General features: G+C 48.4%; 1 protein-coding gene across 2 annotated transcripts in view; it reads right to left on the reverse strand.

Annotated features, from left to right (window-relative positions):
• Nucleotides 1-17,017, reverse strand: part of PLCB3 (phospholipase C beta 3) — an 89,641-nt gene that overhangs the window by 18,508 nt on the left and 54,116 nt on the right. For both annotated transcript variants that reach the window (XM_060254593.1, XM_060254586.1), the window contains 9 exons: nt 14,986-15,082; nt 14,498-14,582; nt 12,603-12,727; nt 8,754-8,908; nt 8,054-8,215; nt 7,444-7,543; nt 2,866-2,970; nt 985-1,076; nt 433-568 (listed from right to left, as the gene is read on the reverse strand). In XM_060254593.1, coding sequence (XP_060110576.1) covers nt 433-568; nt 985-1,076; nt 2,866-2,970; nt 7,444-7,543; nt 8,054-8,215; nt 8,754-8,908; nt 12,603-12,727; nt 14,498-14,582; nt 14,986-15,082 — 1,057 coding nt within the window. The remainder of the gene's footprint in view (nt 1-432; nt 569-984; nt 1,077-2,865; nt 2,971-7,443; nt 7,544-8,053; nt 8,216-8,753; nt 8,909-12,602; nt 12,728-14,497; nt 14,583-14,985; nt 15,083-17,017) is intronic.

The following is a 17,017-nucleotide window of genomic DNA, read 5'->3' on the forward strand; positions in this document are numbered from 1 at the left end:
CCCCTCCCACTTTCTGATGACCCTGAAGTGGAGGGAGGGCCTTCAAACCAGGGGACCCTCTGCCCCTACCTGGGGATTGGCAACCCTACCTGTAGGTTCCATCCTACTCTATCACTCTATGATACCAAGAAACAGTGTGGGGCTGTGATTAGCATACTGGACTAAGGCCCAGGGGACCTGAGTTCAATTCCTCACCCTTGCCAGGAAATCCAGTGTGATCTTGGTCTAACCAACTTTGTAGGGTTGTGATAATAAAATAAGCGAGGGGAGGGATCCATACATGATGGCTTGACATCCTTAAGAGGAAAAAGGCGCCGAAAGAGGGAACAGGGTGGGCAACAAACACTAGTGTTATTTGGGATCCCAACTACGGGATCTAGCCCTCCCCTACCTTCTACGAGAACTGTGCTCATGCACCTTTTTAGACTTTACCTTGGCTGGGGACCACACTGGGGGTCCGGGAAGGGGTCATCGAAGCCGGTGGGGACTTGCACGCTTCTTCAGGGGGGGAGGAGCTTGCATCAGAGCGGCTTCTCCCCAGGGGCTCCCGTGGCTTCTCTGCGCACTCCTGAGGGCAAGGTTGGAGAAGGGGAAGAAGAGGAAGACAGTAGATTTATACCCCACACCTCTCTGAATCAGAGTCTCACAGTGACTTACAATCTCCTTTTCCTTCCTCCCCCAAAACAGACACTCTGTGAGGTAGGTGGGGTTGAGAGAGCTCTCCCAGAAGCTACCCTTTCAAGGGCAAATCTGCGAGAGCTATGACTGACCCAAGGCCATTCCAGCACCTGCGAGTGGAGGAGTGGGGAATCAAACCCGGTTCTCCCAGATAAGAGTCTGCACACTTAACCACTACACCAAACTGGCTTGAGATTCCCCAAATGCTGCCACTCTCCTGATCCTTCTTCTGTTGCTGCCCAGCGGGCAGCACCCCAGTGGACTTAATCCTGTTATTGACTGGCCCCGTCCCCCAGCATCCCTCACCTCGTTCTCTCCCATCAGGGCTGCCAACTGTTTCGCCCGTTGGTCCATTAAGCTGACGTGTTTGATGGGGTTGATCAGAGCCTCCGCATAATCTGAGGAAGAAGGAGAATTAAGAAGAAGACTGCAGATTTATGCCCCGCCCTTCTCTCTGAATCAGAGACTCAGAGTGGCTTACAATCTCCTATATCTTCTCCCCCCACAACAGACACCCTGTGAGGTGGGTGGGGCTGAGAGGGCTCTCACAGCAGCTGCCCTTTCAAGGACAACCTCTGCAAGAGCTATGGCTGACCCAAGGCCATTCCAGCAGGCACAAGTGGAGGAGTGGGGAATCAAACCTGGTTCTCCCAGATAAGAGTCCACGCACTTAACCACTACACCAAACTGGCTCTCTCGTGGGATTCCCCACCACACGTGGGATTCCCCACCAGAGGTTATAGCAATGGCCGCAGGCATAGGCAGTTTTAAAAAGGGGGTTGATAGATTCATGGAGGACAGGTCTGTCGGTGGATATCGGCCATGGGGACTTAAGGGAACCTCCACATTCGAAGGCAGTCAGCCTCTGAATCCCAGAGCCAGGAGGCAATATCAGTGGAAGGCCTTCCCTCCATGCCTGCTGTTGGCCCTCCAGAGGAACTGGTTGGCCACTGAGTGAGACAGGATGCTGGACAAGAAGGGCCACTGGTGTGATTCAGCAGGTTCTTATGGCATGTAATAGGGATTTGTTTTAATGGTGTGCATGAAAAAAATGAATGGGCCATCATTCTTTGATTAAATAATAATAAATCACCAGGGCTCAGTCAAGCAGATCTGCACGTGGTAAAATACAAAGCATTCTGAAGAGATGACAGCCGCAACACACATGCACCAAAAGAGGCATTCCAGCTTCTCTCGCATAGGGGAGGGAATGCCTCTTCTTCTAAAGTTGCATTTGCCACCTGATGTTTTCTGTAAGCGTTTTGTGAAAAACACATCCTTTAAAAATCTACTGCTCCAACTGCAGCAACCTTTTAGGCAATTAATCTACTCAAGTATTACAGCACACAACCCCCCCAAAAAAATTAATTGACCCACACAGCTCTTCAACAAATACACATTCATGACAATTTGCCCTATGGAGCCCTTGCCTTGCTCCTGAATATGCCTGGCGCCCCACTCCCCCAATCTCTTCTCCCCCTTCTGCCCATTGGATTCCTCCCTCGACTTTCTCAGAACCTCCCCTGAATTTGGGACGATTATCTCAGTCTTGGGAAATTCATGGAAGATGAGCCTGTCAATAGCCACCCGGCTACCACCAGGGCTTCTTTTGCAGCAGGAACTCCTTCGCATATCAACCTCTGATGTAGCCAAACCTCCAAGAGCTTACAGTAGGCCCTGTAAGAAGAGCCCTGTAAGCTCTTGCAGGATTAGTTACATCAGGGGGTGTGGCCTAATATGCAAACGAGTTCCTGCTACAAAAAAAGCCCTGGCTACCACTACTCAACATGGGAGCCATTTTTCAGAGGCAGTACTGGACAACAGGTAACAGGGATGAAGAATGAGGGAGGGCCTTAGTTTTCATAATCCTTGCCCTTTGGGCTTTCCACAGACTTCTGGTCTGACCCAGCAGGGCTCTGGCTATGTTTATATTCATCTACCTATCTCCAGAAAGGGACTGAACAAAAACAGACTTCTGCTCTTACTCAGCAGGGCTCTGGCTATGCTTTTATTCATCTACTTATCTCCAGAAAGGGACTGAACAGAAACGGACTTCTGGTCTGACCCAACAGGGATCTGGCTACATTCTTATTCATCTTCCTATCTCCAGAAAGGGACTGAGCAGAAAGAGGCTTGACTCTACAGTGAGGCCCTCTCCCCAAGCGCCCAGTCCAACCATTCAATTACTTTGGTGATCATCCGGAATATAGTCGTAGGCCTCCGTATAGACCAGCAAAGCTGGGAGACAAAGCGGTTGATTGCTTTCGCTGCGCAGGCAAATGTAGTGATACCCTGCAAGGAAGAGGGAGGAAGAAATTCAAATAAGGCAGAGTTAGTGGGTGGAGGGGGAATTCAGGAAACAGTGGTGCATAGGTCAGGCTTTGGCCTTTGGTAGTGCATTTGACTTTGAAGGCATCATAAATGAGTTCCCATCACCTTTTTTTAAATAAAAAGTTTAATGTTTGACAATGCTGCATGCTCTATAATAAATATGCTCCTTGTAGAAACCAACACAGGAATCTTAAAAAAAACCCACTCGAGTATGATAAATATACAAAACTAACAACTGGCAGAGTGAAGACTAGGGGTTGGGTCTGAAGCCATCACATGGGCAACAGTTCTTGGGGCAGAACTCTCCTACTGCTGCCTGCTATGCTCCCCACAGGCTCCCCTGAATGCAGCTCCCAGTGTCCCAGACCCTGGGGGAGGGGATGGAGGAATTGGCAGAAATCCACCCAACTCCATGCAAGCAGAAAAAAAGATCTGTATAAAATGAAGTGTAGCCAGAATGGTCCTGCTGTGGATAGCCCAGGCAAGCCGGATCTCATCCGATCTTGAAAGCTAAGCAGGGCCAACTCTGGCAAGTACTTGGATGGGAGACCTCCGAGGAATACCAGCAGTCAGGAAGACAGTGGCAGGCTTTATTCAGTCACCTCTCTGGATATCCTCCAGGCCCCCAGTAGGGATCAGTCGCCAAAAGACGCCATGACTTCCAGGTGCAGACACATGCCCCCAACCCATCACACAAACATATAAGAATCCAAAAATACCCCCTCTTCCCCAAAAGAGGAGCCAGGATCCAAGCCTATGTACACATTTTAACATATTTAGACAAGTCAGTGCCCAGGCTAGCCCGACCTGCTCAAATCTTGGAACCTAAGCAGGGCTGGTTAGCACTTGGATGAGAGACCAGTGAGAAGTCCAGGATCTCTGTGTAGAGAGAGGTAGACAGCGGCAAACCACCTCTGTTCATCCCTTGACTTGAAAACCCTTGAGGGGGCTGCCGTAAGTCAATGGCAACTTGACTGCACTTTACACCACCAAGGATGGTGGTTAATATAACAGCCGCATAGAATAAATGTCAGATGTTTGAGAGCTGCAAGACATGAACGTCAGATGTTTGAGGGAAGAGGAGGGGAGGGGGGAAGGGCGGAAGGAAAATAGATGGGGGAGGGATAGAGAGGTGGAAAAAAGCAACTTTAATGCATTGTCCAAGCTGCCAACCAATGGGGCTGTGGGGGCTTCGAGAGCCACACAATGTGTGTGAAAGAGCCATACGTTAGCTCCCAAGCCACAGTTTGGTCAGCCCTGCTTACACTTAACAGATGAAAAAAAAAATCCTTTTCTTCCCCAGAGATCTCCTTCTGTGACTTGACTGCACTTTCCACCACCAGGGAATTCAGTGAACAAAGTCTGAGTCCAGGGGCACCTTTAAGAGGTGCCCAGCAGCACTACACAATTTCCATTAGCATCGAAGAGGCTCACCTCCAGGCAGATAGCAGTGCAAGACCTTAGAAAGAGTCTTATGACACACTGTTCTCTGCATGCGTGCATGTGTGGGCATGCGCATAACCAGGGCTTTTTTTGTAGCAGGAACTCCTTTGCATATTAAGACACCTCTGATGTACCCAGTCCTCCAAGAGATTACAGTAAGAACAGCCCAGTAAGCTCTTGGATTGGCTACATCAGGGGTGTGTGGCCTAATATGCAAAGGAGTTCCTGCTACAAAAAAAGCCCTGTGTGACATGACATAACATTTATTATGACTCAAGCCTTTGGAGACTAAAGCCCAATTCAGAAGCAAGGAGCGTGCCTATAGTTGGCAAATTAATTACACTCACACTTGCAGAGAAACCAATGTAGGGGGGGGGGGGGAACATGCCAAGAACAGAGCCAAAATGAAATAGAAAAAAGCATGATGCAGGGTTGGGTTTCTATGCAGAGGCCAAATGTATACAAGATAAGAAGTCTCTGGGATAGATTAGCATAACATAGTGAGGGCAAAACAATACTATCACAGTATTATCATTCTTATCTGGTTTGGGCTCTGCATAGAAATTACTAAGGTGCGCTATTTATTCTGTGCATTTCATGGCCTTTGGTTCCAGCTGTTGACATTCATGCCCAATTGAGTCCTCTCCGAAAGCCTGCCTGGTGTGGCTGTTAAGAGCATCAGATCAGGATCAAGGAAAGAGGAGGAAGTCCAGGTTCCAACCCCCGCTTACTGGGTGACCTTGGGCCAATCGAATTCTGCTCTGGCCACTTAAACTACCTCAGAGGGCTGCTGTCGTGAGGGTAAGAACATAAGAGAAGCCATGTTGGATCAGGCCAGTGGCCCATCCAGTCCAACACTCTGTGTCACACAGTAGCCAAAAAAAAGCCAGGGTGCCATCAGGAGGTCCATCAGTGGGGCCAGGACACTAGAAGCCCTCCCACTGTTGCCCACCCCCCCAAAAAGCACCAAGAATACAGAACATCACTGCCCCAGACAGAGAGTTCCAACAATACCCCGTGGCTAACAGCCACTGATGGGAAGAGAGAGTGTTGGAATCCGCTTTGGTGCAAACAGGTAAAGAGGTGAACGCAAGCAGTTTGGATAAAGGTCTCAGATCTGCCAACTGAGGATAATAATACTTTGTGGCGGTGGCAGTGGAAAGCGCCTTCCAGTCACAGCTGACTTGCGGCGGGTTTGCAAGGCAACAGAGGTGGGTTGGCCACTGCCTGTTCCTGCATCATGCCCCTGGTATTCCTTGGAGGCCTCCCATCCAAATACTTGCCAGTGCCAGTCCTGCTTGGCTTCTGAGATTGGATGAGATCGGGCTAGCCTGGGCCACCCAGGTCAGGGTAATAATACTTCATGGCTCTGACAAATTGGGCCCTGGACCACGAACACTTGTGCTATGACAAGCTACTGTGAGTGCCAGTGTGAGGCAGAGGTTAGAGCAGGCGTGTCAAACTCATGAGGGCTGGGTTTGACGTAAGTGAGACCTTGATGGGCCAGACCATGTCAGGCTGGGCCATGTGAGTACCTATTTAAAACTAGGTGGCAGAGATCTAAACTTTATAAATGACACAGACAAACACAATTAATTTTTAAAAAACTTTAAAACATACTTAAAACATTAGCACTCTTTGGTCTCAAAAGTGCTTAACTTAAAACTTCCTTGGCTTTCCCTGATGCCACACTTAAAACATTAGCACTCTTTGGTCTTAAAAGTGCTTTCTTTGTATTTCTCCCATGAGATCCAGAGAACTGGGCAAAGGAAGCTCTGGCTCTTTCCTTCCTTCACCAGGGGACCAGGAGAGGAAGGAACCTCAGCCAACAGAAGGAAGAGAGGCTTGGCTCAGTAGCTCTGCTGTGTGATTAAGAGAGCCTGCTCTGCCTTCCCCCTTCCAGCCAATGAAGAAAATAGAGGTTTTGCTCTGTAGCTCCTGAGCGATTGAGGAAGCCTGGCAAAGCAAGTTGTGATGCAGAAGGAAGCGAGAGAGAGAGAGAGAGAGAGAGAGATGGAAGCGGATGACAGCCAGTTGCTCAGGGGCCTGATAGAAGCCCTCTGGGGACCTGATTCAGCCCCTGGGCCGCATGTTTGACACCCCGGGTTAGTGTAATGGATTAAAATCTGGGAGATCTGACTTCAAGCCCCCTCTCTACCGTAGCACCATTGTCTTGGTGCTCCTGCTAAGATTTTGCTGCTAAAGATAAGCAGTTTTTTAGGTTATGCCCCATTGAGTCTGTGTGGTGTGGGCAGCGAGATAAAATACTGAACTGGCATCAGGGAGAGCCAAGGAAGCTTGCTGGGTAGCCTTGGGCCAGTCACATGCTCTCAACCTCACAGGGTTGTTGTGTGTATAAAATGGAGGGGAGAAGAACACTGTTTTTAATTTCCATCGGGGACAAAGGTAGAGCACCAACAAGTAAATAAATAAAACAGCGCCTCCCAAGAGCTTTACCCAAAATAAGCCAACATGTCCCTGCCCCAAGAATTGTACAGAGGGAGCAGTGAATGAGGGGAAGAGCTGGCATTCATTCCAATCATTTGGTCTTCAAGTTTTGGATTGTGGCTAAGAGTCTTTCAAGCGGCTCAAGGATTATTTGATGGAAGATTTCCAAAGCTTGGGAGAGATTTTGTGATGTGGCACAAACATCCTGAGCCAACCAATTTCCAGAAAACAGCCTGGCCTGACCAGGCCTCAGCACTCCTGATGGTGCTAAGCAGTGCTTTTTTTTTGCATATTAAGCCACACACCCCTGATATAGCCAATCCTTCATGAGCTTACAGGGCACTTCTTACAGGGCCTACTGTAAATTTCAGGAGGATTGGCTACATCAGGGGTATGCGGCCTAATATGCAAAGGAGTTCCTGCTACAAAAAAATTTCCTGGTGCTAACTGTCCTGTTGCAATGCATTGTGGGACATAGCACAAGATGGGAACTCCTCAACAAGCATGCTGACTGTGTGTGGGGGGAGATGTGGCACACCTCACCTGAGCGGATGGCAGAGACTGGCAGTATCCTGTGCCCCACAAACTTGCCTCCTTCTTCAAAGACAGCTATGCGGAGTGAGGCCAGTGTAGGAAGCACCACCTGAGAGTAAAGATGAAGACAGGGTTGTTCTTTTGGTTGGGGGAAGGGGGAGACAGTGATCTGTGACCTTTCCACACAGGTAAACTCCTCATGGAGTTTACCACATCAAAAGAGTTGGAACAGGGTCTAAACAGCACTTTTAGGTAAGAAAAAGTTCCTGGATGAGAGCGCTTGACCTATTTAACTGTAGATTTTAAATGTACATACACTACAAATACAGTGGTTTCTACTGTATTTGTCGCCACAAAAAATCCTGAGAATTGCAATTTGGTGAGGTGATGACAACCCAATTAGAAACCCTAACTCTCCTCACAGGACTAATGTCCCCAGAGTATCTTGGAGAAAGAGGACAACTATTAACACATCATGGTGTAAATGCACCTCATTGGGAAGGAAATTTACCTCAGCTTCTATTCAGAAGGCACCCTATTAGGCCAGCTCATATCTGGGAGCCAAGTTCTAGAAACAAAAAATTTCTTCATTACAGTCTTGGGCCCCTGACTTGCTCACCTTGTGGAAAACAAAAGGTTCTTCATCCCACACTGGGTTGAAGGAATTCCCCTGCGACGTCCGAGTGCGGAATTTGCGCTTGGTGTCCACTGGCAGTCCGAACATGTCCACTTCAATATAGATCCCCACTCGTTTGTCAGACAAGAATTGCCCTGAGACTATCTGGGGGAACAAAATGGCCGAGGGATGGGGACCAAGGTTTAAATTTGCATCAAGTGCTGTTTTGTAATCTTTTATCAATTTGGATTTTGGTTGCGTTCTTTAAAATGACTGCTTTAACCCATTTTATTGTATTTGAGAATGGACAAAGCAGTGTATATTTTTTAAGGAACGTGGCATTTTCCTACCTGGACACACCTCCCCCCAGTTTGGCTTCAGACCCCAGACCCACCTCCTGCCAAAGACAGGATTGCCTGTGGAAGACTATGGATCTATGGCATTCTGCACATGTTCAGAAGCAGTCTTCCTCAACAAGCTTGCCACCAAATACAAACACAGAATCCAAGCAGATAGCAATTCACTTCTCTTGACCCCCTTCTCTTTCCCAACTGTCAAAATGTAGACTGTAGACAGCCTGGGTACAGAAACCCTCTTTTTATTGCTTATGTCTTTTTAAAAGAGTCATGTCAAGCAGTTAAATATGTCATCATTACCCAAGGTCCCCTGCACCCTCAGCATCTCCGTGTTCTGTCCCACAAACCTTCACTTTGACGGTGTTGGCTACGATGCCATCGACAATGTCTTCGGTGAAGGGGTCAAAGGGCTTGTCCTGGCGCCGCATGAACTCTGGCTTCAGCAAGTACCCGCTTCGTCGGTTGTATTCAAAGATGCCCAGATTCAGCTGCATTGGCAAGTCTGGGCAAGCGGAGACAAAAGCGCAAGCACAGAATGAGAGAACGCAAGCTGGGGGATGATGTACATGCCGCTGAAAGACTGAAATGCATTACTTCAAAGTGCCAATAGGAGAATGCTATTTTCAGACACACTGCTTTTTTTTTTAAACTTCCTTGTAAGCAAAAACTAGCACAGAAGTGTAAAGACTAGGTTACAACCTTTCCCCACCGGTGAGTGTGTGTGTGTGTGTGTTTGTCTTAAAGACTGACAAGCTGCCTCTGGCTTATGGCCACCTATGAATTTATGACCTCCAAACCATTCTATCGTTAACAGCTTTGCTTGGGTCTTGCAAACTGAGGGCCGTGGCTTCCTTTATGGAAACAATCCACTTCACATTAGGGCCTCTTCTTTTCCTGCTGCCTTCGACTGTTCTGAGCACTGCTGTCTTTTGCAGTGACTCCACTCTTTCCCTTCATTCAAAAAAGGGTATCTTTTACTGGAAGTCTGAAATGATGCAATGTGCTCCACCTCCACATTCTGCAGTGCAACATAACAATAACTGTTTGGGCGGCGAGCTTATTTTAGCTCGCCCGCGGAGCCTGATGGACCCGGAACGGTTCCTGACGGCTCTGCGGGATCCCTGCCCCCCTGGCGATTCCCTCGATGACCTGGTGGAGTCCTGGAATAATAGGCTCACCGGAGCCATCGACGAGATCGCGCCTAGGCGTCCTCTGCGCCCTCGCGCAAGGCCGACACCCTGGTATAACCAGGGGCTGCGTCGGCTGAAACGGGGACTCAGACGACTAGAGAGGCAATGGCGGCGTACTCGAGACGAAGCGACTCGAACATCTTATAGAGAGGTTATGAAGTCCTATGAGATGGCAGTCAAGGCCGCAAAGAAAACTTACTTTGCGGCGGAGATTGCGTCCGCAATTTCGCGCCCGGCACAACTGTTCAATACAATCCGGACCCTTACAACGCTGCCACAGGGCAGACCAAATTTTAATGAATTGGAAATTGGCTGTGAGGCTTTTGCGGATTTTTTTGCGGATAAAATCGCATCGCTCCGTTCCGACTTTCCTGCCATATTAGATACAGTTAGCGAACCTGAGGCTCCGTGCCTGTCTTCGGATCGCGTCCTGGACGGCTTCGGCGCGCTCAGCCTGGAAGAAGTTGACAGGATCCTCCTATCTGCACGCCCAACAACTTGTAAATTGGACCCATGCCCCTCCTGGCTTATTAAGACCTGCCGGAGGGAGCTAAGATATCCTATACGGGATATCATAAATAGATCCCTACTGGAGGGGCATTTTCCATCAGCGCTCAGAGAGGCGGTGGTCCGTCCCCTCTTGAAGAAAACATCGTTAGATCCGACCGAATTGGCACACTATCGGCCGGTATCGAATTTGCCCTTTTTGGGCAAACTTATCGAGAGGGCAGTGGCGTTGCAGCTACAGAGCTTCCTGGAGGACGCTTCTATCCTTGACCCCTACCAGTCTGGTTTTCGCCCGGGCCACGGGACGGAGACGGTGCTGGTCGCCCTGGTGGATGACCTTCAGCGGCATCTGGATCAAGGCGGCTCGGCAGTGCTGATGTTGTTGGACCTATCGGCAGCGTTCGATATGGTCGACCATCGGCTTCTGGCGCGCCGCCTTGCCGACGCAGGGATTCAGGGGTTGGCCTTGCAATGGTTTTCCTCTTTCCTTGACGGTCGGGGACAAAGGGTGGCGATTGGGGAGGAACTGTCCCGGAGACACACGCTTGATTGCGGGGTGCCTCAAGGGGCGGTGCTCTCCCCGATGTTATTTAACATCTACATGCGCCCCCTTGCCCAGATTGCCCGAAGGTACGGGCTCGGGTGTCACCAATATGCTGATGACACCCAGCTCTATCTGCTTATGGATGGCCGGCCCGCCTGCGCCCCAGAAAATTTGGACCGAGCGTTACAGGCAGTGGCTAGGTGGTTTAGGCTGAGCGGGCTGAAGCTGAATCCGGCGAAGACAGAGGTCCTGTGCCTTGGTCGCTGCGGCCCGGGAAGGGAAATCCCCCTGCCAGTTTTTGACGGCGCGCCACTAACAGCGTCGGGCAGGGTTAAGAGCCTGGGGGTGCTGTTGGAGCCTTCACTGACAATGGAGGCCCAGATAGCAGCCACTGCCAAGTCCGCGTTTTTTCACCTTCGGCGGGCGAAGCAGTTGGCCCCCTTCCTGGAACGTGACGACCTGGCAACAGTGATTCATGCTACGGTCACCTCGAGGTTAGACTACTGTAATGCCCTCTACATGGGGCTACCCTTGTGCCGGACCCGGAAACTGCAGTTGGTGCAGAACGCTGCTGCCCGGCTGTTATTAGGGCTCCCAAGACGGGAGCACATTCGGCCGGGGCTCCAGGATCTGCACTGGCTGCCAGTAATATTCCGAGTCCGGTACAAGGTGTTGGTTATTACCTTTAAAGCCCTATATGGCCTAGGACCTGTCTACCTTAGGGACCGTCTTTCCCCACACGTTCCCCAGAGAGTACTACGCTCGGGTTCACAAAACCTGTTGATAGTCCCCGGGCCAAAGGAGGCCCGTCTAAAATCCACCAGGGATCGGGCCTTCTCAGTAACGGCACCTTATTGGTGGAACCAGCTGCCGGAGGAGGTGCGGGCCCTGCGGGACCTAGGGCAGTTCCGCAGGGCCTGTAAGACAGCCCTCTTCCGGCAGGCCTATAATACTGACTGACAAGGAAATCTTTTGGATGGAACAAAATGCATCTGTAGACCGCCGGTTTTTATCTATCTTGCTTTTATTAATTTATGGTTTTAATTTTACTTGTAAGTGTTTTAAATTGTAGTATTTGTATTATCATGTTGTAAGCCGCCCTGAGACACTTCGGTGCGAAGGGCGGGGTATAAATCCCAATATAAATAAATAAATAAAATAAATAAACTGCATGCCGTGAAGTCACAACCAACTCATGGTGCCTCTAGGACAGGGGTGTCCAAACTGTGGCTCAGGAGTCATATGTGGTTCTTTTCACACATCTTGTGCGGCTCTCAAAGCCCACTGTCCTTGCCAGCTGGCTTGTAGAAGGCACTTGTCTCTTTAAATCATTTCTCGAAGACAAGCTAGCCAGCAGCTTGGAGAATGCATTTAAAGTTAAAAGTTGCTTTCTTTCTACCTCTCCCACCCTCCTCCCATCTACTTGCCTGCCTTCCTTCCTTCCAGCTCTCAAACATCTCACATTTATTCTATATGGCTCTTATGTTAAGCAAATTTGGCCACCCCTGCTCTAGCAGCATGGGGTTTCCGAGGCGCGAGATGAGCAGAGGTGGTTTGCTTTCCTCTGCACAGCAACTCCAGCCTTCTTCGGTGATCTCCCCCATCCAAATACTAACTGCTGTCTGCTTATCTTTGACATGATCAGGCCGCATGGGCCAAACATGCTTCTCTTCCACCCCGGTACCATCCCCACCACCCCTGCAGTATAAAGAAGACTTCACCCCAACGTTAGTCAAAGTCAACAGCCTCAAGCCTGATTCCACAGTGTCACTTGGGTTCACCACAGCAAACACAGTTCAGAAGCTGCGTATGGTGGATTGCCAGGAGCTCAGTACACCTGTTTTCATTGCCTCCCCAGGACCGCAAAAAAAAACAGGGGCAGCGAACAAGCCATTTCTCTATCATAAGAAGTAAAACGTTACTAGCCCTCATCAGCAAAAAGAGAGGACACTCACCAAGAGACTGGAAGTTGAGTGCCACCAACTGGCAGCCGGCGTTCCAGAAGACCTGAGGCATGTAGTTGGAAGAATCCACCCGGGTCCCTTTAGGGTATATCCGGCTGAGTTGCTTCTTGTTGTATCTGGGATAAGGGGGTGTCAAGGCAGCAACTGCAATGAGGGGCTACAGTTCTGTAGACAAAACTATATAACATGTAAACGGCTTTTTTTGTAGCAAGAGCTTCTTTGCATCCTCCTGGAGCGTACAGTAGGCCCTGTAAGAAGAGCCCTGTAAGCTCTTGGAGGATTGGCCACATCAGGGGGTGTGGCCTAATATGCAAAGGAGTTCCTGCTACAAAAAAAAGCCCTGCCTACCTCTGGCTCTTGTTCTTTGCCACTGCTGTAGTGGCTGGTGGGAGAAAGATAACTTTTGATTCTTTCAATGGAGGCACTAAAGCTTTTCTCAAGCTTCTGATGGCTAAATGCCTTTCTGAATTAAAATCATATTTCACTTCCTTGGTGGTGGTGGTGGAAAGTGCTATCAAATCTCAGTTGAGTTATGGTGACCACAGGGCTTTTTTTGTAGCAGGAACTGCTTTGCATATTAGGCCACACACACCCTGATGCAGCCAATCCTCTTGGAGCTTACAGCAAGCCCTGTACGTAAGAGCCCTGTAAGCTCTTGGAGGATTGGCTACATCAGGGGGTGTGGCCTATTATGCAAAGGAGTTCCCGCTACAAAAAAAAAAGCCCTGCATGTAAAAATTGTGGTAGGCCCCAGTAGAATATTCTGGAGCTCCAAGGGACAGGCAGGTTCCTCCTGTTTGTCCATTCAAGCGCAGTCACTCCTTGCCCACAAAATAGCAGACGTTCTGCAGTCAAAAACCTTGGCCCCTCCACAAAGACAGTTTCAGAGGGTAACCATGTTGGCCTGCAGGAGAACAGCTAAATTTGAGTCCAGCAGCACTTTAGAAACCAACAGCTTCCAAGATATAAAGTTTTGGGAGTCAAACCTCTCCAATGAAGGGAGCTTTGATTCCCAAAAGCTCATATTCCAAAAATCCTGTTGGTTTCTGAAGTACCAGTGGAGGCCATCAGTTGTACTGAAAGCAGGTCGTTTTGTAGAAAAACAGGTGTCAGAGCTCACTGGCATAACTCATTAGCATATGTCACTGCCCCCCAGCCAAAAGCAACCAGATGCAAGAAAGGAGAGTCCTGGGTGATTGAGGCCTGCTTGGGCTGGCTAGAGATCCAGCCAGCTGAAGCAGGCCTCACTTGTTTGGGGCTTTCCTGGGTTGCTCCACCCAGTCCAAAGGCCAGCAAGCTACCCGCCACCCAAAATCACAAAAGAAATGAAGAAAGGGTGGCGCAGGCTTCTCCAGGGGTTAATGAGGGCTGCTGGGGGCATGGCAAAGCCCCTGGTGGCTGGCTGGCTGCCCGCTCTCCTAAACCAGGGATTGTTATGCAGCTGCACCCACTATTCAATGGACAAGGTAGGCGAGGAGGAAGAGGGGAAACTATCAGAAAGGTTCAGGTGCTGTGTTCCTGTGAGCTCCTGCTAAATCTGAGGCCTGACTGAAAGCAACAAATGGCGGGAAACCCTGGAAAGCTGCTGTCAGGAGACAGAACTGGGCCCATGCGAGCTGGGGATCTGGCCCATCTTCTTTCCTACTAGTGACTTTCAATCATCCCTGGTGCTCCATTTGCCGACAGCTGAGAGCCCTCCACTCAGGAATGCTTGGCTGACATCTGGGTTGACAGTGTAAGCCTCACTTCACACACATACCCAACTTCCACTCTTCAGTTGTTATTCCCAAAAAGGTAACAGGAAGAAAAGCAAAAGGACCCAGAGCACTGGAAATTTGCCACATGAAACGGTTCACATTCCCATGTCCCTATACCAGGCAGGATACTCAACAAACTCCATGGGGCTGTTGGTGAGCTGCTCCAGGCCTTTTGTCTCCACAAATGAAGACATCTCGTAGGATTTGTTGCGTTCTTGGTGGAGAGGGAAGGAAAATTGCAGGAGGTGAATGTTTTGTATTACATGCAGTCCCCTGTCCTTTCCCTGTTACCAGTCCCTCCCTCTTTCTTGTGTTGTCTCTTCATGGCGTATCTACTCTTAGTAGTATTAAAACTAATACAGGTTTGAAGTGTCAAAGCCTTTCTTCCCAGAGAATCATGGGAACAGCAGTTTGACAAGTGTGCTAAGAATGCTCCTTTTGACACTGCAAAAATCTCCTTCATGGAACTACTTCCTCTGGGGAAGAGGAAGTGACTTTAAACCTGTCTGAGGCAAAGTCAGCTTAAAACAGCCACCCTCTACCAGACATCCGACTCCGTCTCTGTTCACACAAGACACCCCATTCCCAGCCACCCCCACTTTCTTTCCCCCACTCACTGCTGGCCACCTCAAAGGATTTGAACTTGACAGGTTCAATGTAGTTCACCAACGTGGACATCTCTTCTGTGGCGATGGCCTCGCTGCTAGCAGTGCCCTGCCAGGCACCAGGGGGGCAGGGGGAGAAAGAGAAAGAGAGAGATCAGTTAGGTTGGCAAGGCACAATAACATCTGGAGAAGAAATAAATAACCACAGAGAGGATGGTTTTAAAAGTTATCACAGTCATCAGTAGCAGAAACATGAAAAAAAGAATTAGGAATGCTTTGAGTGGCACCACCTCAGGCAATTTTAAAAGTTATCACAGTCATCGGTAGCAGAAACTTGAAAAAGGAATTTAGAATGCTCTGAGCGGCAACACCGCAGAAAATACATTTCAAAAAGCTAGGCCTCTCCCTGGCCTGTATATGTACACAAGGAAAGTTCCAAGGAGTCACCTTCAAACGAACCATCCCCCATGCAGAAGAAGAAGAAGATGATGATGATATTGGATTTATATCCCACCCTATACTCTGAATCTCAGTGTCTCAGAGCGGTCACAATCTCCTTTATCTTCCCTACCCCCCACAAAACAGACACCCTGTGAGGTAGGTGGGGCTGAGAGAGCTTTTACAGCAGCTGCCCTTTCAAGGACAACTCCTGTGAAAGATATGGCTGACCCAAGGCCATTCCAGCAGCTGCAAGTGGAGGAGTGGGGAAATCAAACCTGGTTCTCTCAGATAAGAGTCCACGCACTTAACCACTACACCAAACTGGCTCTCTGAGGAAGTAAAGTCTGTATTCTCTGAGGAAGTAGAGTCAGGGCCGTCAAGGACAAAATGCCCAGGAGCCCCCAGTCACCTGTGTAGCACTCCCTTACAAGCAAAAGACCACCTTCTGCTGGTTGAAATCAGGTTCCAATACACAAACACTATTAATCTGCAGCCCAGAAGGTTAATGTGTATGACAAAATTCAAGTACACTGGGATGCATTACAAGAAACAGAAGGTTTAAAAGAATGCAATGTGCCAGGTTTATAACCTTCTGTAGAGATTAGAGCTGAGCAAAAATAATAGGAAAAACTGAAAGATATCCATAGAATCTGGAACTGGGTAGCTGTTAACAGTCTGAAAACAGCTCAAAAGTAGGAAACCAACTGATAACAGGAACACGAGAAACAGAATTCAAATAAGAGGAATCCCTGACAAAAGTTGAAACAATTTTAAACTGTTTGTTTGGAGCGTCTCCTATACTAGTACTGAAGCCTGCCTGGGTCAGGTGATATATTTAGTGATACAGTGTATTGTATCAATGCTTCAGTCACAAAATCAAAGCAATTAGATACACCTGATATATTTCAAAAAGAGTTTATCATCTATGTTACACAGCTTTCAAATGAAGACTGTAAAGAAAGGACAATCTGAAATTTTGTTTTAGCAGATTTACTACAAGGGATAATGGATGAACCAGCTCATGAACCAAAATCTGGGCCAAACCTGGGCAGGTTCAGAGCTTGGAAACTGATGCACATTCCCCAAACATTACCAGACTTTTGACCAGTTCAGCTGTTCAGGGCAAGCCATTTAAACCTAACAGCTGAGTGGTGTGGGGCCCACCATTTAGCTGTTAGGTTTAAATGGCTAGCATGGATACTCAGAAGGCTAAGTATAACTAAAATAACGAAGTATTTATTATGTAGTGTAGCAACTGACAATTAAAAATAAGAAACATAGAAATACTAAAATCCAACATATAGAAATTGTACATCAACTGAACATGAATCACACAGAATATCTCATAAAAAGCTACTAGGGCAGAGGTGTTGTGGCTATAACAGCTTTCCTCAGTGGCCTAAAACCAAGCAGCACACACTTAAAATTACTGTCACAAATTATGAACAGCTTTTATTTGGGGGAGACTGTTTTGGAAAGAATTTCCAGAATTAGGTGGGAAAGGTATTGCATCAGTGCATTATTAGAGGATATTTGTTCAACATTTCGCACATGTGTCAATTTGCCAAAATATAAAAGTTAATCACTGTACATTATGACATAT

This window comes from Heteronotia binoei, chromosome 1 (assembly GCF_032191835.1).
Source record: "Heteronotia binoei isolate CCM8104 ecotype False Entrance Well chromosome 1, APGP_CSIRO_Hbin_v1, whole genome shotgun sequence".
Taxonomy (NCBI): Eukaryota; Metazoa; Chordata; class Lepidosauria; order Squamata; family Gekkonidae; genus Heteronotia; species Heteronotia binoei.